The 22737-nt window shown below is 46.0% G+C and overlaps 1 protein-coding gene across 2 annotated transcripts in view; it reads right to left on the bottom strand.

Moving 5' to 3' along the window:
• Nucleotides 1–22737, bottom strand: part of KANK2 (KN motif and ankyrin repeat domains 2) — a 139765-nt gene that overhangs the window by 31119 nt on the left and 85909 nt on the right. For both annotated transcript variants that reach the window (XM_068274320.1, XM_068274318.1), the window contains exons 3-4: nt 14152–14248; nt 11924–12173 (exon numbers count right to left, since the gene is read on the bottom strand). In XM_068274320.1, the coding sequence (XP_068130421.1) occupies nt 11924–12173; nt 14152–14191 (290 nt within the window). In that variant the 5' untranslated portion in view covers nt 14192–14248. The remainder of the gene's footprint in view (nt 1–11923; nt 12174–14151; nt 14249–22737) is intronic.

Raw genomic sequence — 22737 nt, 5'->3', positions numbered from 1 at the left:
TTACAGGTAGCAGTTTGCCTGTAATCCTGTAGACAGACGCAGACAATCACACCTGGGACAGTAGATCAAAAGTGACTGCTAGTGGCTTAATGAGCTGCTTCCTTGCCTATTGAAGGTGACTGGTCATATTCACTGAAGACCTCTTTAGATGCAAATGTAGGTCTAGTGACCCACCCACACAAATACATGAACAGTCCAGGAATCTAGCCTGCATATCTACACCTTTGACATACCACAGCAGATATAAAAATGGGAAAATGAAAATATATTACTGTATTATCCTTAACAGCATCAGCACCCCAATATATCTCCACACCTCCGCCGTTAACTTGGTGCAAGGCAGATGATCTTCCCAGATTATCCTGCCAGCACCTACATTGTTGGTTCTGCTTGACGGGACAGTCAATCAGCATTCCCATGATTGCTCCCCTTCCAGATGGCACTAGCAGGTGGTTCTAACGAATCATCCTGCCAAAGCCTACATTGACGGCCTGGCCGGGTGGGGTAACCCTTTAGCATTCTCAGGAGGGTTCCCCACCTGTCAGTTAGCTCCAAGCTACACGAGTGGAAAGCTAGGTCAGGTTGCTGCAATGTGTCGTTTCCCTTGGCAACCTGACGTAACCAACCAGGGGAATGTGAGTCAGTGACAACCGTGAATTGGCGACCATAGAGACAGTGCTGCAGCTGGGGAAGGGTTACAACCGTCGCTACAACGCACTTCCTCTATAGTGGCAGGAGCTATCTCTCGGTCCCTTTGGGAAACGATTATCTGCCGGTCTGCCTCCTCCACTTCGGACAGCTCAGAGGGAATAACTTCCCAGGACCCTCTCAGCCCGCCCCTCCCAGCTGGTGACCTGCTGGCTAGCCCCCTGAGCTCTTCCAGGCTGCTGTCAAATCGAACAGCCCCAGAGAGCTCAGTGCTGCCTGTCACACATTCCAGGAAGGCTGCAGACGGAGAGGCTCCTGGGCCCTCCAGGCCAGGTTCCGGATTGGATGTGGCTGACCCAGCAACATTTGCCACTTCGGTGGACAGTCCCTGTGCTGTAGACCCGCTAGCGCTGCGGGTTACCACTGCAGCGGAGGGAGCGTCCACATTACACGTATCACAAACCACATCACCTTTGGTCTTAAAAACATCGGAAGGGGGAAGACCCGGCCTGGTGCCGTCTGCCCCTTCAGTGGACAGTCCATCTGCTGCACCCCAGCGACCATTGCTGGTTACTCCTGCAGCCGACGGAGTGTCCACAGGACAAGCATCATTATGTAGCACAACACATATGATATCAACATTGTCCGTCTTATACATATTGACATTTATAACATCACATAAAACATCCACATTATCTGTATCATTACACACATTGCTACTCAGCACTTCACAAGTATCATCAACAGTTCCTGCATCGATCGCCTCGATAGTCCGTGCGTCATAAAGGACATCATCAGTTTCGGCATTCTCCGGATCAACAGGCCCCACTCCAGGCCTAGGGCACTGGAGAATCACTAGGGCTGGCTCCTAGTATACAGTCCATAGCCCCTGGGGCCTCACCAGCACTCCCCACTTGCACAGCATTATCAAACAGTACCTTGCAAGAGTCCTGAACTTCTGCTGGGGATGCAGGCCCCACAGGGTTTGGAGTAGGCTCATACCGGGCCACTAACCGTCCCAGGTCAGTACCCAGCAAAACGTTGGTGGGGATTTTGTCAGTTACCCCAACTTCTTTCAGTCCGCTGCCGGCCCCCCAATTCAGGTGGACCAAGGCAGTGGGTATGGCTGGGGTGACACCCCCAATTCCTCTGACAGCAATCATTTTCCCAGGTATGTACTGCTCCGGGTTCACAAGCTGGGGATGTATGAGAGTCACTTCTGATCCAGTGTCTTTCAGCCCAGTGGCAACTGTACCCCCAACCGTGGCAAGCTGCAGATTCTCTGCATAGCCAGTGGCATTCCTGGTAGCACACAAAGCCGTTGGGACTTCACTGGCGTTTGAGGCCTCACTGGATTTTGGGGCCTCCCTCTTCCTCTCTGGGCAAGTCATGCTGATATGACCCACCCTGTCACATACAAAGCATTTCCGAGTGTCAGGTTGCTTGAATCCAGGAGACAGCGGTGCTTGCCTCCTCTGGGTGCTGGGTGAAACAGGTTTAGCAATCTGTTCTCCTCTCCAGCTGGGCGTAGTAGTCCTCCGGGACTCAGGTGCTCTATGGGCGGTGTAGGCATCGGCCATTTCCGCAGCCTCATCCACTGTCTTTGGTTCTCGATCCAGCACAAACAGCCGGACCTCAACAGGACAGGTGTGTAGGAACTGGTCTTTTATCATCAGCTCCTGCAGGGCATCCAAGGTTTTAACTGACAGTCCTTTTAGCCACTGCTGGAAGGCAGTGCGCAGGTTGCAAGCATGATCCAGGTAACTGTCATTAGGACCTCGCTGCACTGTCCTGAAACGTTTGCGATACACCTCTGGCGTGAGGTGGTATCGCGCAATGATGGCTTTCTTAATTGCCTCAAAGTCTGTTTCTTCCTCCTGGGGGAGACTCACAAACGCCTCCAGGGCCTTGCCTCTCAGCCTTGGTGTGAGGTATCTGGCCCACTGCTCACGGGGCACCCCATACTGCCGACAAGTCCTTTCAAACCCCTGTAGGAAAGTGTCTATGTCAGAGTCCTTGTCCATAGCGGGGAACTTATCCAGGGGGATTCTGTGGACTCGCTCACCTTCGCGTTCTGCGGGTCCAGCAGACCGGTTCTGCTGCTGAAGTTTAGCCAGCTCCAGCTGGTGTTGCCATTCAGCACTTTCCCTCTCGGCCTGGAGTCGCTGGGCAGCTTGTTCCCTCTCGGCCTGGTGTCTTTCCCTCTCGGCCTGGAGTCGCTGGGTAGCTTGTTCCCTCTGGGCTTGTCGTATTTCCCTTTCGGCTTGCCGATGTTCCAGAATCAGCTTTAGGCGCAGTTCGGGCTCAGCCGAACCTAGTAGCTGTAGGTCGGCTTCCAGAGATGTCATCTCCGTGTTCGGTGGATCATCCAGGACATCGTCTCCACTCGCATCCTGTGGCGGGAGCGATTCCTCCTCTGGCGTGTCGTGAGCTGCATCCGCTGACGTTGAAGCACGGGCTCGTTCTGCCTCATCATGCTCCTCGAGCGCACGAACTAACTGCTCCTTAGTCTGGCCGCTCACCGTCTCGATGCCTTTGTGCTCACACAGGTTGAGTAGTATCTCTTTGTTTTGCCTTGCATAGCTGGGTGCTTTCTGAGCCATCGTGTTGCAAAAAATAAAAAGAAAAAGGGGGGAGGGGAAAGCAAACACCAAGTGTGTATCTTTGAACAAAAAAAAAAGTATAAAGATTCTGCACTGAGTAGACTTCTGTAGGCTAGTTGCTTCTAGCAAGCTTCCAGCCTTTAGTACTCAGAATAGCGAGCTAAACTGCGTACTAATGTACTAAACGATCCCACCACTGCCAGCCAATTATGTCAGGAACCGGCCCGCGGCACGCCTGCGTATACGGTTCCCGACTGCGGGTTTGACCAGATTGAGAGGGGAAGCAGCCTTAGTCAAGCTAAAACAAGGCTGGGACCCCTCAGAACACCTCTCACTGCCACCACTAGCGGTTCGCTAGACACTTCCACTCTGCTGTCGAGTCCTCAACACGCAAACTGCGTTTTCGTATTTGGGTCAGCTTTGCGCTTAGGCCAAATACGAGAGCGCACGCACACACACACCGTTGCAATCTTACACTATAGTGACGCACAACCACTAACAGTCGTTCCGAACGATACTGTTAGCTACTCGCACTGGCGTTTCGTACGTTGGGTCAGCTGCGCGCTGTAAGCCAACGTATGACAAACGCCCCCACACACAATGCAATTACAATTTCATATGGTAGTGTTGCTCAAGCATACAAATTAGGCATGGACTTATACACAGCTACACTGCAGTCTCTTCTAGGCTATGAGTGTTAGTTTAGTACGGCAGAAGTCAAGCTTATTAAATAATAATTTAATATTCCAGAAAAACATAGAACAGTGCAGAACTTAATATATACAAAAAGATTACAAAAAACAAAGTAAAAATAGTTACAAGATAAAAGTTACAAAGATAACACACACGGATATTTGCGTAAAAATAAACGGGGGAAAAAAGAACGTTACCAGCTTAGGTTAGAACGTTGTTTGACGGGAGGACGCCATTTCGACCGGGAGTCGCGATCCTCCCTAGCTATTCGCTACCTCCGAGAGAAGACACCGGTGGCTGTCCTGGGCCACCTTAAATAGTCTGAAGTGTCCCCTGGGGCATTTAATGTCCAGCCCCCAGGAACTAATGCAGTTTCCCCGTTTGTGACATCACCGAACGCTTGTCATAATCCTTCTTGTGATATGCAAACTTCAAAGGGGGTTCCTGTTTTAGCTTCTTGAAGTTCGGCAGGACACAATCTCACCCATTGAACTCTGCAGACATCAAAAAGCTTCCTCCACATTATTTCCTTGGTTAAAGTGTATTTTAGCACATCCATGAAAAGATTGAATTTTGGTTACAGGTAGCAGTTTGCCTGTAATCCTGTAGACAGACGCAGACAATCACACCTGGGACAGTAGATCAAAAGTGACTGCTAGTGGCTTAATGAGCTGCTTCCTTGCCTATTGAAGGTGACTGGTCATATTCACTGAAGACCTCTTTAGATGCAAATGTAGGTCTAGTGACCCACCCACACAAATACATGAACAGTCCAGGAATCTAGCCTGCATATCTACACCTTTGACATACCACAGCAGATATAAAAATGGGAAAATGAAAATATATTACTGTATTATCCTTGACAGCATCAGCACCCCAATATATATCCACAGCTTGGGTGTACAGTAATGGAGGTGCATGATCAGGTAAGAGACATAAGGAGCAGGACCCTGCTCAGAGGCTTACAATCTAGACTAGAGGGAGAGGTAGAGACAAGTAAGGTAGGGGACCAGAGTTCAGCTACAGGTTTAGAACACTAGTGTGTGTATGTGTGTGTGTAGGGGGATGGGGGGGGGGGGGGGGGGGGGAGTTTTGAAGGTCTTCTGTATCTGGCTATATACAGTAGCAGTAAAAAGTATGTGAACCCTTTGGAGGTGGATATGGATATGAATATGGATTTCTGCACAAATTGGTCATAAAATGTGATCTGATCTACATCTAAGTCACAACAATAGACAATCACAGTCTGCTTAAACTAATACCACACAAATAATTAGCTGTTTCCATGTTTTTATTAAGCACACTATGTAAACATTTACAGTGCAGGTGTTAAAAGTATGTGAACCCCTAGACTAATGACATCTCCAAGAGCTAATTGGACTGAAGTGTTAGCCAGCTGGAGTTCACTCAATGAGATGAGATTGGAGTTATTGGTACAGCTGCCCTGCCAAAAGTTTTGGGTTTGCTTTTCCCAAGAAGCATTGCCTGATGTGAATGATGCCTCGCACAAAAGAGCTCTCAGAAGACCTACGATTAAGAATTGTTGACTTGCATAAAGCTGGAAAGGGTTATAAAAGTATTTCCAAAAGCCTTGCTGTTCTTTAGTCTACAGTAAGACAAATTGTCTATAAATGGGGAAAGTTCAGCACTGCTGCTACTCTCCCTAGGAGTGGCCGTCCTGTAAAGATGACTGCAAGAGCACAGCGCAGAATGCTTAATGAGGTAAAGAAGAATCCTAGAGTGTCAGCTAAAAACTTACAAAAGTCTCTGGCATATGCTAATATCCCTGTTAGCGAATCTATGTTATGTAACCAAGAATGGAGTTAATGGGAGGATACCAAAGAGGAAGTCACTGCTGTCCAAAAAAACATTGTTCCACATTTAAAGTTTGCAAAAGAGCACCTGGATGTTCCACAGCAGTGCTGGCAAAATATTCTGTGGACAGATGAAACAAAAGTTGAGTTGTTTGGAAGAAACACACAACACTATGTGAGGAGAAAAACACCATCAAAACCTCATCTCAACTGTGACGTATGGTGGTGGGGTATCGTGGTTCGGGGCTGCTTTTGCTGTGTCAGGGCCTGGACGGATTGCTATTATTGAAGGAAAAAGGAATTCCCAAGTTTATCAAGACATTTTGCTGGAGAACTTCAGGCCATCTGTCCACCAGCTGAAGCTCAGCAGAAGATGGGTGCTGCAACAGGACACTGACCCAAAGCATAGAAGTAAATAAACAACGGAATGGCTTAAACAGAAGAAAATACGCCTTCTGGAGTGGCTCGGTCAGAGTCCTGACCTCATCCCGATTGAGATGCTGTGGCATGACCTCAAGAAAGCGATTTACACCAGACATCCGAAGAATATTGCTGAACTGAAACAGTTCTTAAAGAGGAATGGTCAAAAATTACTCCTGACCGTTGTGCACGACTGATCTGCAACTACAGGAAACATTTGGTTGAAGTTATTGCTGCCAAAGGAGGTTCAACCAGTTATTAAATCCAAGGGTTCACATATTTTTTCCACCTGCACCGTGAAGGTTTACATGGTGTGTTCAATAAAAGCATGGAAACATTTAATTATTTGTGTGGTATTAGTTTAAGCAGACCTTGATTGTCTATTGTTGTGACTTAGATCAAGATCAGATTTCATTTTATGACCAATTTGTTCAGAAATCCATGTGATTCCAAAGGGTTCACATACTTTTTACTGCTACTGTAGACTGGGGAGGGGGTACCTATTGCTGGGGGAACAGCTGGCTACCTAAAGTAGGGAGGGGGCAACCTAATGCTTGGGGGGACATCTGGCTATCTACATTTGGGAGGGGGATACCTAATACTGGGAGCATATCTGGCTATCTATACTTGGGCAGGTACTAGTGCTGCAAAAGCTTGTCCTGACCCTGTCACTGTATGTATTGCAGTGCAGACACACTTGTTTCAAAAGTGGGCAGTATAGAGTGGACCTAACTCTTTGACTATAGTTACAGTTACTTTGGTTGAAAAAAGACACCTGTCCATCAAGTTCAACTGAAAAAACAAACAAAAAAACCCACCATCCTGAATCCGCACATATCTCCGCTGATCCATGGTATAGGAAAAAACCTTACAAGGTCTGGGCCAATTAGCCTTAAAAGGGTAAAATTCCTCCCGACTCCAGATGGCAGTCATAAAAATCCGTGGATCAACACCACCAGGAATGACCTAGTAATTATAGCCATGGATGCAAGGAAAGCATCTACTCCCTCTTTGAAAAATCTGCAAATATATCTGAGAATGAATAGAAAGCCATGTCTGCCCCATTTCCACTATATTCACTGCGCACTGACGCATGCATTTCTGTCTGATCCTGTGCGCTCGTCCATTCGATAATAACACATTGGCCACCTATGCTTTCTAGTTAGTTTCAGTCACACTATTACTTGGTAATTCTTCAGCCACTTAACATAACTAATATATAAATACCCCAGTGCTGGAGCTCTCATAGATTACAGTCGGAAATACAGGAGGCACCCTTGCTGTAATCGTTGCTCTCAGCTTGGCATACCTTTGTAAACACACACACATGACATGAGACGTATATTTATAATTCAGCTTGGAGACAGGTGCAATAGTCCCTCTAGCTAACTAACGGGAAGTAGCTGAGAAATCTCTCTTATGTATAATGCTTCTTTGCAGCTGTACAACTTGTCAAGATGTATGGAATACATTCCCAGTGAAGAGGGATTACTCTTGTAACTCTGCAGGATCATCTGCTATTTGGATACATTTCCACTGCAGCGTTGCGTTTTCACTTCAGAAAAACGGCATGTGGTTTTTCTGAAAATGGAAAAAAACGCATTATAGTTTACGTTTCTATATGTGCGATTTTTCCCAATGGCCCTAACTTACATGTGCTGCCTAGTGACAATATTATCATTATTTAGTATATACAGTGGTGTGAAAAACTATTTGCCCCCTTCCTGATTTCTTATTCTTTGGCATGTTTGTCACACTTAAATGTTTCTGCTCATCAAAAAACGTTAACTATTAGTCAAAGATAACATAATTGAACACAAAATGCAGTTTTAAATGATGGTTTTTATTATTTAGTGAGAAAAAAACCTCAAAACCTACATGGCCCTGTGTGAAAAAGAAATTGCCCCCTGAACCTAATAACTGGTTGGGCCACCCTTAGCAGCAATAACTGCAATCAAGCGTTTGCGATAACTTGCAACGAGTCTTTAACAGCGCTCTGGAGGAATTTTGGCCCACTCATCTTTGCAGAATTGTTGTAATTCAGCTTTATTTGAGGGTTTTCTAGCATGAACTGCCTTTTTAAGGTCATGCCACAACATCTCAATAGGATTCAGGTCAGGACTTTGACTAGGCCACTCCAAAGTCTTCATTTTGTTTTTCTTCAGCCATTCAGAGGTGGATTTGCTGGTGTCTTTTGGGTCATTGTCCTGCTGCAGCACCCAAGATTGCTTCAGCTTGAGTTGACAAACAGATGGCCGGACATTCTCCTTCAGAATTTTTTGGTAGACAGTAAAATTCATGGTTCCATCTATCACAGCAAGCCTTCCAGTTCCTGAAGCAGCAAACAACCCCAGACCATCACACTACCACCACCATATTTTACTGTTGGTATGATGTTCTTTTGCTGAAATGCTGTGTTACTTCTACGCCAGATGTAACGGGACACGCTCCTTCCAAAAAGTTCAACGTTTCCTCGGTCCACAAGGTATTTTCCCAAAAGTCTTGGCAATCATTGAGATGTTTTTTTAGCAAAATTGAGATGAGCCTTAACCACCCTGGCGTTCTGATAAGATCGCCAGGGAGGCTGCGGGAGGGTTTTTTTTAAATTAAAAAAAAACTATTTCATGCAGCCAACTGAAAGTTGGCTGCATGAAAGCCCACTAGAGGGCGCTCCGGAGGCGTTCTTCCGATCGCCTCCGGCGCCCAGAATAAACAAGGAAGGCCGCAATGAGCGGCCTTCCTTGTTTTGCTTACACCGTCGCCATAGCGACGAGCGGAGTGACGTCATGGACGTCAGCCGACGTCCTGACGTCAGACGCCTCCGATCCAGCCCTTAGCGCTGGCCGGAACTTTTTGTTACGGCTGCGCAGGGCTCAGGCGGCTGGGGGGACCCTCTTTCGCCGCTGCTCGCGGCGAATCGCCGCAGAGCGGCGGCGATCGGGCAGCACACGCGGCTGGCAAAGTGCCGGCTGCGTGTGCTGCTCTTTATTTGGCGCAAATCGGCCCAGCAGGGCCTGAGCGGCAGCCTCCGGCGGTGATGGACGAGCTGAGCTCGTCCATACCGCCCAGGTGGTTAATGTTCTTTTTGCTTAAATGTGGTTTGCGCCTTGGATATCTGTCATGCAGACCGTTTTTGCCCAGTCTCTTTCTTATGGTGGAGTCGTGAACACTGACCTTAATTGAGGCAAGTGAGGCCTGCAGTTCTTTAGATGTTGTCCTGGGGTCTTTTGTGGCCTCTCGGATGAGTTTTCTCTGCGCTCTTGGGGTAATATTGGTCAGCTTGCCACTCCTGGGAAGGTTCATCACTGTTCCATGTGTTTGCCATTTGTGGATAATGGCTCTCACTGTGGTTCGCTGGAGTCCCAAAGCTTTAGAAATGGCTTTATAACCTTTACCAGACTGATAGATTTCAATCACAGTACATTTGTTCTCATTTGTTCCTGAATTTCTTTGGATCTTGGCATGTCTAGCTTTTGAGGTGCTTTTGGTCTACTTCTCTGTGTCAGATAGCTCCTATTTAAGTGATTTCTTGATCGAAACAGGTGTGGCAGTAATCAGGCCTGGGGGTGACTACAGAAATTGAACTCAGGTGTAATAAACCACCTTTAAGTTATTTTTTAACAAGGGGGGCAATCACTTTTTCACACAGGGCCATGTAGATTTGGAGGTTTTTTTTCTCACTAAATAATAAAAACCATCATTTAAAACTGCATTTTGTGTTCAATTAGGTTATCTTTGACTAATAGTTAACGGTTTTTGATGACCAGAAACATTTAAGTGTGACAAACATGCAAAATAATAAGAAATCAGGAAGGGGGCAAATAGTTTTTCACACCACTGTAAGGTTTACTTTAAGGATACAGCTGCTGTAGAAGTCTGCCAGTAATTTGGAATAGTAGGGTCACTTGGTAGACTGCTTGCTCCCTGGTGGCTGTTTTGGTCACCTTGCTAATTGCCCTTACATTACTGGCCATCGGTATATAATCCTGCCCTGTTAATGTTCTCTATTTGCAGAGTGGAGCTGAGTAATGTGCTGATCTCTGGCTGTGTAGCTCTGCAGAAATCTATAGATGACCCCACAGCTCTCACAGAAGCTGAGAAGGTAAGAGAACCTGTCATCATTAGCTGAGGCTGCAATGAGCATTGTGCCCTCCAATACTAGACTCACACCAGCAACACTGTACACATACTGATTACATTACAGACTTATTTCAAGAGACAGTTTAGGAACAATTGCTGTACAGGCACGCTGTCCGGCTATTGGCTCAGGTATCAATGAAATGCTAATGCTTGTACATAGATCAGCTGTCTTAAGCCTGGTACACACTTTCAATAATGATTGGCCAATTTTACCACCTCCATGTAGTATGAGGATCAACAGATATTGAATACTGTGCAGACTGTGTAGGTAAGCTCTCAAACTACATGAAGGCAGTAACATTGATCAGTGATTGGCCAATCATAATTGAAAGTGTTAAACTGATTAGAGGGCGCTGCCTAAAAAATTTGTGATATACACTAATTTATAACACGGAATTGTTATTGTGCAATACTAACAAGGGGGGGGGGGCAATCACTTTTTCACACAGGGCCATGTAGATTTGGATTTTTTTTCCCACTAAATAATAAAAACCATCATTTAAAACTGCATTTTGTGTTCAATTATGTTATCTTTGACTAATAGTTAACGGTTTTTGATGAGCAGAAACATTTAAGTGTGACAAACATGCAAAAGAATAAGAAATCAGGAAGGGGGCAAATAGTTTTTCACACCAGTGTATATATATATCATAGTCTAGAGCCAATAAGGGGAAAGCCAGTTAACTTATCTGTATGTTTTTGGGATGTAGGAGGAAACCAGAGTGCCCAGAGGAAACCCACACAGACAATTTACAAACTCCATGCAGATAGTGCCTTGGCTGGGATTCAAACCAGGGCTCTTGGGATGAAGGGTGAGAGAGCTAACCTCTACACCACTGTGCTGTCTCAACATAACAAATGTCTTTTTTCCTGTTGCAAGTGACAATTTGCACTGTATGCAATTTTTACATTGTATGCTTAAAATCGTATACGGAATGCATAAAAATGCTGCATACAATCGCAAACAAGAATTTGCATTACATGCAAACTAAACCATTTACAATCATTGGTTTTCATGCTAATGCTAACTTGCCTTGCAAACATTTGTAGTAAAATCACACAAATGCAGACATAGCCTTAAAGAGCAACTGTAGCCAAAATAACAACCAAAATAACATAATAAATTTGTAAAATCTTTACTCTCCCTGATTTAGTTTCTAAAAATTTACCATGTGTCAATATCTTTAGTTCTGCCAGGTGATCTGTATGGAATGTTCATTACTGAGAATTCTAAAGCCAGTGGAAAGGATCTCTGGTCTCCCACAATGCTTGGGGGGTTCCATATTACATACTATGGGCTTGGTTCACAAAAGAGTGTGAACTGATAGCATGGCCGTTTTCAAGCGCATTCGCGAATTGTCACGCGCAAACGCAAATTTTCACGCGCAAATGATATTGTTTTAGCGTGCAAATTTGTGTGAAAGATATCGTTTGCGTGCGAAAATTCGCTTTTGCGTGTGAAAATTCACAAATGTGAAATTGCGCGTGAAAACGACCATGCTATCAGTTAACACTCTTTTGTGAATCAAGCCCTATGTCTATTTGAAGTTGAAGGAAGCTAAGGTATCATAAGATAAGGTATAATTTATTGGCCACTTCTTGTACCTGTCATTGCTGGCATTGGAGCACAGGGACTCTGTGGATGTCCACCAGGAACCAGTATAGCCGGGGCCCCGTGGTAACGATCCAAAACGGGATCTGCGAGTGACAGGTACTCGTTTGATCGTGTGCCCTTTCTCGATATCATCAACGTATTTCAGGAAGTCCAAATCCAGCCGATAACCGTAGGGCGTCTCCACAGAGTAGGGGGCTTCAGGTTCTTTCATGGCAGATAGAGAAGGAGGAATGGATTTGCCTAGACAGAGACAAGATTATTATAGTTTGTACATTCTAGATTTGTGCTTTATCCTGTTATTTACATCTCTGCAATTGATATTTTGGCCTTTCACACTTACCTAGGACTCCTGTGTTGTGTTCCTCTCCGGGGCCGCAAGGGGCCACATAGCAATGCAAGGCTATAGAGCCTAGCACACTAATTGAGGCCCATTGCAGTGCGCCGGGAATTGTCCGATCCGCCACTCACACGATGCAGAGAGACAACAGGTTGTTACCGCCAGACTTCAGCAGCGGCAGAAGTAATGTAAGTCAATGGGCGACACATACCTTTTAAAAAGGGTGTCGGCAGCCTTGCGACACGCATGTGCAGAACGACGGGAAAACGGCGGGAATCCCAGTGACGTACTTCCTGTCCAGCAGGAAGTACATCATTGGCGAGGGTCGTGCAAGGGGGTGGTGCTATGCATATGACGCTGTTGGAGTACTCTGTTGCAGGGTGATATGTTTGTGGTTTCTTTGCATTGCAGTAGCTCTCAAGCTGGAAAAGTTTGCCCACCCCTGGTCTATGGTATCCAGAGCATAACCTAAAGTGCGTTTCCTCACTTCAAGTTTGAATTAACCTGCTCAGGCCTTTATTGACATCTGTTCCACCAAAAACACTGCATCAAAATTAAAATAATATTGCAAGTGTTGGGTAAATGACCCTGTACTATAAGACTGTAATCATTCGCAGCAGCTGCTGGGTGACCTTGCTTGGAAACTATGACCACGATCTTTGCTTCTCTTGATGTCTTTTGGCAGCACGTCCGCTCATGACCAGTTTTGATTTTAATGAGTGCAGAACACTATTTTCAAAGTGTCGCACTGAATATGTCAGCACTTTTTGCTCTGGAATTTATCGGTGATGACAGTTTTGTCTACGCGTAAAGCCGCTCTAGGCAATGCTTTCTATTCAATCTCACAATATGTCAATACAGAAGGAAATAATGTATTAGAAATGAAGCAGAAAAGGATGGAGGGGGAGGTAGAGGGATTTTAATTAATGTAAATCGACAATTGAAGGGAAAAAATTAGAGGAAAACTGGTAGGCGTGTCCAGTGGTAATTACATGCTCATCATTGCAGTAACACTTTAAGCTTAGAGGTGGTGCATGGCTGAGCTATTAACCGGTCAATTGCAGCATGTTTTTAGGGATGCGCACCCCCCCCTCCCCCTTTTCATAATTTTGCTAGTATGTAACTATCAGGTTAGCTGCTCCCAGCCCGTATTCCTGAGTTTCCATGTTTCATGGTAAGTAATAGTAGTTATGCATATGATTTGCATCTGAATTGAATGCAAAGTGTGCAGATAGCTTATTAGAGGTGCTGCACATGTGAGCTGTTGGTTATTTCAGATGCAGCCTTTGTGGTATACGCTGGCCCTCTCCTCGCTGTCCATTAAAATGTAAGTTACACATTTTTGCTTAGCTGCTCCCAAGGTTTTTAATTTAGGTTAGGCCACTTGCCCGGAGGTCTGCCTCACCGTGGTGTAAGTGTCCAGTATATTATACTTTGCATGCAAACTATAGTGGAAGCCAAAGTTTAATTAATGGATCAACCAGTCAATTGCAGCATGTTTTTAGGCATGCGCAACCCCCCCCCTTTTCGCACATAGAGTCAGGGATGTAACTATAAATCATGCCCCCCCCCCCCCCCCCACCAACAACAACTTTGATTGGGCCCCTCAATGCTCACACCCTTTCCCTAGCCTCCCCCTGGTGACCCTCACAGCCCAGGGGCCCATCTCACAAGGGTCATAAAACAAATGTGGACATCGTAATCTTCACAGCCATGACTAGTGTAGCCACAAAACTCCTGATCTGAAGGATGGACCCCTCTATTGGAGGAAGTGAAGTAGCAGTCGGAGCCCCCTTACAGCTCTAGGCCCCCCTGCGGTCACATGGGTTGCTCCCCTCTAGTTACGCCCCTGCATAGAGTAGAAGAGTACTATAACCCCACCTGGGAAGTGTGACTCCATGTGAAGGACTTGCGCCATCATGTCTCCTGATGTTTGGGTGTAGTATGAATACGGCGGGGATTAGTGTGCTGGTGAGATCTGTAAAAGGAAGATAAAAAAAAAACATATTAGGACAAATGTATTTAAAGTGGAACTATAGTGTTAATTCCCCCTCAGCTCTGAGAGATTCACTACTTCCTAAAAGCCTGTAAGAACGAACCATTATTTCATAAAGTTACTGAAAGGGTTTATAGACTGTGTTTCACTTTGCTGAAAAGTTTACCAGTTGCACGGTGCAGAAGCGAATCACTGACATGGAAGTTATTTTTCAACATGAATTACTGTTGGTAAAAGTTTTTTCTTTGGGATTCAGAGAGCATAAGCAGCTACGCAAGTCAACTTAAAGTGAAATACATATTGCCCATTTACAGTACTTACCTGGGGCTTCTTCCAACCCCCTAAAGTCCTCCTGCCCCCTTGCCGTGACTCCACACTCGACCGTTCCTATGATGTCCCCCACCATAATCTGGGCAATCGATGAATTGGCTGGGTGCGCACTTCTTCTATCGCGCTCCCACGACTGCGAGCATTCCGCGCATTTGCAGAAGCAATTTTTGCTTACTACACAAGAGCAGAGCTCTTCCAGACATGGAAGCGCATTGGAGGAAGCGTGCAGTACTGCGAATCCAGCGTTGGAGGGGACATCAGAGCAACGGCGGAGTGACAGCGAGGGCCCAGGAAGACTTCAGGTTAGAAAAAGCCCTAGGTAAGTAAACGGGCATTTTTTTTTCACTTTTGCCTTCCCTTAAAGGAAACCTGAAGTGAGAGTGATATGGTGGCTGCCATTTTTATCTCCTTATAAACAATATGCACAGCACTTGTGTTTTATACAGCACTGCAGTTCTCTCACTGAATCCATCCAAGTCACTGGCTGTCAGTGAGAGCTGCTCTGTTGTTCCAGCATCCATGCCAAACTGGAAGCTAAAGAGTGTATGATCATCTAGCGCCCTCCCATCATTCTCATTTATTACATTTAATCCGGACCGTTAAACTCTTGACTCATTTTTGCCTTTGGGAAGCAGTGCTTTCTTATTTTAGTGTATTCTGCAGCATGTAGACCGCCCAGATTATTAGCCTAAATGTCAATTAACAGCAAGAAACCAGCATTCGGTACTAACTAACAAACAAGCCTAGGCTGGTTTTGCGCAAGCTAAAGCAGTCTGTATAAGAAGCAAGGATTACCATGTGAGAGATGAAAAGAGTTTATGAGAAAAAAACAGAACACTGTAGATATTAGAGCTCACCATTCCCGCGCAGGGTCCCTATTCAGATTGTGGCCAATTGCTTGCTTGTTATTTCCCACAATGCATTAAGGTTCATAGATGGCAAACTGTCAGGACCATGGTCATGACATCACACTGTGGGAGGGGTTTCACCACAATACCAGCCATACAGACCCCCCTAATCTATTTGAAGAAAGGTAAAGATTTCTCATGGGAAAGGGACTGTCAGCTACTGATTGGGATGAAGTTCCATCCTCTTTAATTATCAGAGTCATTCTTTAAGATTCCAGAGACTATGCCATGTTGTGTTCCGTGAGGAAATGACCTTTAATTGCGTGCTGATTAGCTCCCGTTTCCAGGGGGAAGGGGAGATGGGGATGCGTGATTAGGAAAGGCAGAAGCTGGCAATGAGCAGCAGGCTAGTGGTCAGCTTCAGGCTCTGCTCCGCTCGCATTATCTGCCGCAGGCTCAGCTGTGAACAGTGAGGGCCGGGGGTGCTGCTTTCTCCATACAAGTCACAGGATTGCCACGGCTTTATGTACCAACTCCTAAACTGCGGCCAGACCTGTAAATTATTCACTAGGCTGGAGGCAGATTTCATGTAAATTCAGAAGAATTACATTAAATGTCAAGACCAGCTCGTAGCGAGACTCTTGGAGATGTGTCCTCTGATAAGAGTTTGTGTACAGCAGACCTGAACACTGGGTAGTGTACTGGTTAAGGGCTCTGCCTTTGACATGGGAGAGCAGGGTTCACATCCTGGCTAGGGTCCTTACCTATTAAATAAGAAGTCAATGGGCAAGAGGGCAAGAAGCCACCTAAAAAAATTAGACACCAACCTAAGGAGAGGGACAGCTCTAGATCCCATAGAGCCTTCCCATTTCTCCCTGGTTCCACCGTCGGGTGAAGTTTTTCAATAGAGCATCCCCTATGGGGAGATTGACTAGTCCAAAACCTGTGAGATTTCTACTTCCTACTGTAAGTGACAGCAACATAGGAGAAAAGTAATGTATGGCTCCTTTTACTCTGGAAGAAACGTACTTCTTATTTGTATGTGTTCACATGTACTTTACATTTTACGATTTTCGAGACACTGGACCTTTAATAATGATACTTCGTACTTTAAAGGAAACAAGAGGCTTCCTCCAGGCCCATCCGAATGGATCACTCCCATACTGCCATCCTCAGTCTTCTCTAACTCCGGTACCGACCCTGGTAACTTCAGCCAGTCGCAGCCAGTCTGAGTAAGCAAAGTGCGCTCTCGAGATACGTAGAGAGCTCACTTCTCTTGCGTCAGACTGGCCGCGACTGGCTGAAGTTACGGGACCCAGTACCGGAGCTGGAGAAGGCCGAGGACAATGGCGTGGGAGCGATCTGCACGGATGGGCCTGGAGGAAGGCCCAGGTATGTATAAAAAAATGTATTTTATTGCTTCTGGTACACTTTAATTATGAGTTTCCTATGACAGTACATAGATTACAACACTAGGTGGTGCTCACTTGCTGTCTCATTGGTAAAATACATGTCATCCTACTTCACATTTGCTAAAGGGGGTCTTTCCTTGTAAAGGGTGAGTTCATAACCACCACCCTGAATCCACTGGCACATATTCATCATTTTCACAACAGGCTCTGATGAACGCTCCATAGGGCGTGACTGCCAGCATGTACACATATTCTAGTCACGTTGATGGTGAATTCGTGGATAATCTACTCACTATCTGTGTTCTATTTGTGCTACGGTATAAAGGACAACTAAAGTGAGAGGGATATGGAGGCTGCCATATTTATTTCCTCTTAAGAAATACCAGTTGCCTGGCTATCCTGCTGTTCCTCTTCCTCTAATACTATTAGCCATAGACCCTGAACAAGCATGCAGCAGATCAGGTGTTTCTGACACTATTGTCAGATATGATTTGCAAGCTTGTTTCTGGTGTTATTCACACAATACTGCAACCAAATAGATCAGCAGAGCTGCCAGGCAACTGGTATTGTTTAAAAGGAAATAAGTATGGTAGCCTCCATATTCTTCTCATTTCAGTTGTCCTTTAAGTGTTTTTGAAAAAGGTTCCAATTGGAAATCTATGATCAGCAAGATCGATAACGATAAGCAAGACCCTTGTACAAAGGTTTTTAGCTGACTTTTCAGCGGAGGAAAAGCTCGCCGTGGCAATGGTTATACGGCCGTTATTTAACATACCAAGAAGTAATGTTGCCGCAGATCTTTTAGGAAGGGGTACACACACCAATCTTCAGACACAACATTACAATCACTGACAGGTGAAGGGAATAACATGATTATCACTGTCAATGCTGGGATGAGATGTATCGGGCTACAAATTCTTCAAAGTGATGAGTAGCTGGAAGCAGTACAAATGGGCAGGCGAAAGGAGGAGTAACTTTGACAAGGGCCAAATTGTACAAAGAGTATATAAAAGCAGCAATTATAGTAGATAGTACATTAAAAAAGTAGGTATAACACCGTAAGGCCCCGTTCACACTGGTGCTGTAATGCAGCATTATGGCATTGCAGTGCACCAGTTATGTGATGTTCACAGTGCGGTGGTAATGTTGAGATTAAATGGGTTACGGTATGGTAACTGCACGCAATGCATTACCGCTAAACGCATGCATTAACAGATACAGCGAAGCATACTTTTCATTGACTCTATGCTTCACTGTAGGCGATGCAACACGGCTGTAACACATGGTACGACTTTTTCGTTTCATTGCGTTCCTGTTACACAGAGAACCGGGGCTGTGGAGTCGGTACAAAAATCATCTGACTCCGACTCCTCAGTTTATGAAACCACCAAACTCCAACTCCAGGTATTGAAAAATTGCTGACTCCAACTCCACAGCCCTGCAGAGAACAGAACACAACTTCCAACTGTGAACGTGGTCATAGAAACTCATCTCATTTGACATATTGGGTATCATTCATGAAGGAGCTGTCGGTAAGGAGAATCAATGCGGGAAAACACCACTGCCGGTATTTTAGACTTCTGGGTGGGCATTCATAAAAATGTATCCAGTTGCGATAGCAGTGCGGAGATTCCCCGAACTAGGCTGGCGGTAGGCAGGCGGAAACACAGGAAGCTGCCGAGTTGATACATTTCTCCGTGTTCTGCTCTACTGCAGCTGCCTGGGAGGTCTGTGTCTCCATTAACTTTACATTAGTATCGCCACATGAGAGGGAGCGGTATTTACCGTCCACATACCGCTTGCATAACTCTTTATGAATTACCATTTTGTTACATTTGTTCCGATAATCACCGCACAAGGCGGTGGTTTATCACTCTGCTCGGTAGTGTCAGCTTTTCATGCGGAAAGAGGCTTTATGAATGCCGAACTTGCTGAGTGTTCGGTAAAGTCAGCTGTTTTAAGCATTTCCGCATGCGGAAATGCTTTATGAATGATAGCCATTGTAGGGCTAAGGCGGAGCAATAAAATAGCTTGATGCACGTTTGTCTGCTCATCAGAGGTTCAGTAATGTAGAAAAACAAGAACTTCCCATGATTATTTAAAAATACATATAAATAGATTGATATAAATAGATCGAGACAGAAGATTCGCCAGCAGTCAAAGCATATCTGACAACTTTTTAAAGCCAGGAAAAAGAGAGACTAAGACCCGCCTCTGCCATACCTTTAGCCATGCCCAAATTTTACTTGCGGCGCACCCCCTCTCTCCTCTATACCAGGCTTTCTCAACCAGGGTTCCTTGGCAGTTTTCCTCATTGTGGGGGTTGGAGTAGGAAGCAGGGCCGGGCCGAGGCATAGGCTGGAGAGGCTCCAGCTTCAGGGCGCAGTGTAGGAGGGGGCGCACAATTCATTCAGCTGTCATTCCTATTTTGTTTGAAGCAGAAAGAAATAAGAAAGGGGGATACATGGCAGTGACTGCAAGCCAGATAACTAGATATTAAGGTGTTGGGGAGGTTGTGGGCCCTGTGGCGCCTCTTAGTCTAATAACAATCAGTGTGTGATGGCTGGGGTGGCAGGGATGGAGGGGCGCACTTTGGTGTCTCAGCCTTGGGTGCTGGAGGACCTTGTCCCGGCTCTGGTAGGAATAAAAGGGAGGGCACTATAAGGGCCCATTCATACTGAAGCAATTAGCAGGCAATTCCCGGTAATTGCTAAAGCGATTAGTGTTCTCACTGCCACGATTGGCGGAGATCGCAGGCGTTTTGCAATTAGCGCCAGTCGCAAACGTGTTACCTGCAGCATTTTATGGAGCGATCGCAGTACAGTGCTTATAAAGCGCCGACCGCAATTGTTCTGGAATCGCGGAAGTGTCGAGTGATTTTTACCACACTAATCGTGATAAAATCACTGGAGCAAATTGGAAACGCTCCCGTTTTGCCTTTTTAGATGTGAACGGGGCCTGATAGGGGTACTGTAAAAAGAAGCACTGAATTGGGGGTCAGAGTAATAATGAGCATTAATAAAAAGCACTAGAATTAGGAGACATTATAGTGAAAGGCACTCTAATAGGGGGAGTGACATAAACAGCCACAGCAGCTTTTAAAGACCAGACCACCTGCAAAATAAATGCAGGGGTTCCTTAAGATCCAAATAGTATTTGCAGGTTACTCCAAAGCAAAGAGGTCGAGAAAGGCTGCTCTATACCGTTCTTGGGTGCTTAGTGCCCCCCCCCCCCCCATACGTTTCCCTGTTGTCTAATCACCCACTATCCCTCCCATATACAGTCCCCTGGTGCCTAGTGCCCCCCCCCCCCCCCACACACACAGTTCCCTGTTGTCTAATTACCCACTATCCCTCCCATATACAGTCCCCAGGTGTCTAGTGGTCCTTATACAGCTCCCTGGTGACTGGTGGTCCTTCCTCTCTTCCTCATAGTGCTTCCCTGGTGTCCAGTGGCTCCCCCCTCCCTAACCCATGTGTCTCCTACTTCTGTCTCCTCCCCTCATCCCTTTCTCCCTGCAATCCTGCCACCCCTATTCCACCCGCGTAAGTACAAAAAGGGCGTCAGGAAAAAAGGGCGTCAGGAAAAAAGGGCGCCGGGTGTAAACGATAAATGACAATAACGTTTATAAAAAAATAATGTGTTGTATTTCGTTTACAATAATGTTTTACAAATTAAAAAAAACATAATGTGTATGAGTTCGCAAATTGTAAAAACGATAATCTTCCCTATTTTGAAAGTGAAACTTATAATAACGTTTGTTAAAAAACGATAATATATGTATACTAATTATAATTGTATAATATTGTGTATAACCTTCATTTATCGTTTCTTCATGTAATAAAATCTGAAAATATTGTTTGTAACAATGAAAAATAACTGTAGTAAAACATTACTAAATATAACTAACATTTTAGTACAAGTAAACCTAACCCTACTCTCACACAGAGCCCTCCCTGTACCTATCCCTAACCCCTAGACCCCCCTGGTGGTGCCTAACCCTAACCACCCCCCTGGTGGTGCCTAACCCTAACCACCCCCCTGGTGGTGCCTAACCCTAACCACCCCCGTGGTGGTGCCTAACCCTAACCACCCCCCTGGTAGTGCCTAACCCTAACCACCCTCCTGGTGGTGCCTAACCCTAACCACTACCTGGTGGTGCCTAACCCTAACCACTCCCTGGTGGTGCCTAACCCTAACCACCCCCCTGGTGGTACCTAACCCTAACCACCCCCCTGGTGGTGCCTAACCCTAACCACCCCCCTGGTGGTACCTAACCCTAACCACCCCCCTGGTGGTGCCTAACCCTAACCACCCCCTGGTGGTGCTTAACCCTAACCACCCTTCTGGTGGTGTCTAACCCTAACCACCCTCCTGGTGGTGCCTAACCCTAAATCTCCCCTGGCGGTGCCTAACCCTAACCACTCTCTGGTGGTGCCTAACCCTAAATCTCCCCTGGCGGTGCCTAACCCTAACCACTCCCTGGTGGTGCCTAACCACCCCCTGGTGGTTAATAACTCTAAGACCCCCCCCCCCTGGTGGTGCCTAACCCTAACCACTCTCTGGTGGTACCTAACCTAACCACCACCTGCTGGTGCCTAACCCTAACCACCACCTGCTGGTGCCTAACCCTAACCACCACCTGCTGGTGCCTAACCCTAACCACCACCTGGTGGTGCCTAACCACTCCCTGGTGGTGCCTAACCCTAAGACCCCTCTTAGTGATCGCTTTATTGTGTGGATAACAATGTTTTACAAACAGTAAGTGATAACATTTTCAATAACGTTTTAGTTACATACAATAGATATGTTTAATACATTTGTAAACGTGATTTGTCACGGGCGCACTCATAAAACGTTAATAATCTCCGGGCGCCCTTTTTTCCTGTTCGGCGCCCATTAAACGATATTTATTATGGGAGTGAATGGTGGCGCCCTTTTTGTCCACTAGCTGCCGGCGCCCTTTTTTCCTGTTCCCATTCCACCCTATCCCCCCCCCCCCCCCCACACACACACACACACACTCTTGCCTCATTCTTCCCACACACCCATATCCCATTTTTGTTGCATGTCCTTCGTCCCTTCTCTCTTCTCCTCCACCATCTCTCTCTCTCTCTCCTCCTGACTTCCTCAACTAACCCTTTTCGCCTCACACCTGTACTCTTCATCACACTGCCATCCTATTTCTCTTCTCTTCCATTTTTAACCCATTGCTAGCCCCATAAGTTTTTCACCTTCTTGTCCCTGTGCCTCGCCATCATTCTCTCTGCAGTAAGCCGTGTGTTTCTCTCTAGGGTCTTCTTCTCCCTGACTCCCCAGCCTTCCTTCCTTCCAATTTCCCCCTCATCCCCCCATCTTCCCCCAGGCTTTCCTCATGCTGTCCTGCTCTCTCAGACACACTTATTGTGCGCTGGTTGTCCCTGTCACAGAGGTTCTCCAGATCGCAGTGACAGCAGGCTTTCTGTGTACTGGCTCTGAGCCACCGCATCCTCCACTGTGTGCAGCTGGGATCAGACACCCCCCCCCCCCCATCCCCAAACATCGCTAAACTGAACTATATCCACAGAAACCTCAGCTGGATCTCTGCATAAGCAGCTGGGCTTAGAGCAAAGTCACTGATATCTACACAACAATCAGCTTCCACAGTCCAGACCCATCAACACTAGTGAAAGGTGAAGAAGAGGCATGAGTGTGAAGCAGACCCTCTTATGTGATCAACAAGCGTGCCTTGCCCTGCCCCCGCATCTGCCCAATCATTCAAGTCAAGTGTGATTTCAGTGACAGATCTGCTAAGAAAAAAAATAACAGCTGAATTCTGAAAAGCAGCATCCTCTTCATCCCTTTAGGCCACAACTCAGCACTTGCCAAAGCTGCAACATTT

Source organism: Hyperolius riggenbachi, chromosome 3 (assembly GCF_040937935.1).
Source record: "Hyperolius riggenbachi isolate aHypRig1 chromosome 3, aHypRig1.pri, whole genome shotgun sequence".
NCBI classification, from domain to species: Eukaryota; Metazoa; Chordata; class Amphibia; order Anura; family Hyperoliidae; genus Hyperolius; species Hyperolius riggenbachi.
This window is presented reverse-complemented; position numbering and strand designations above follow the sequence as displayed.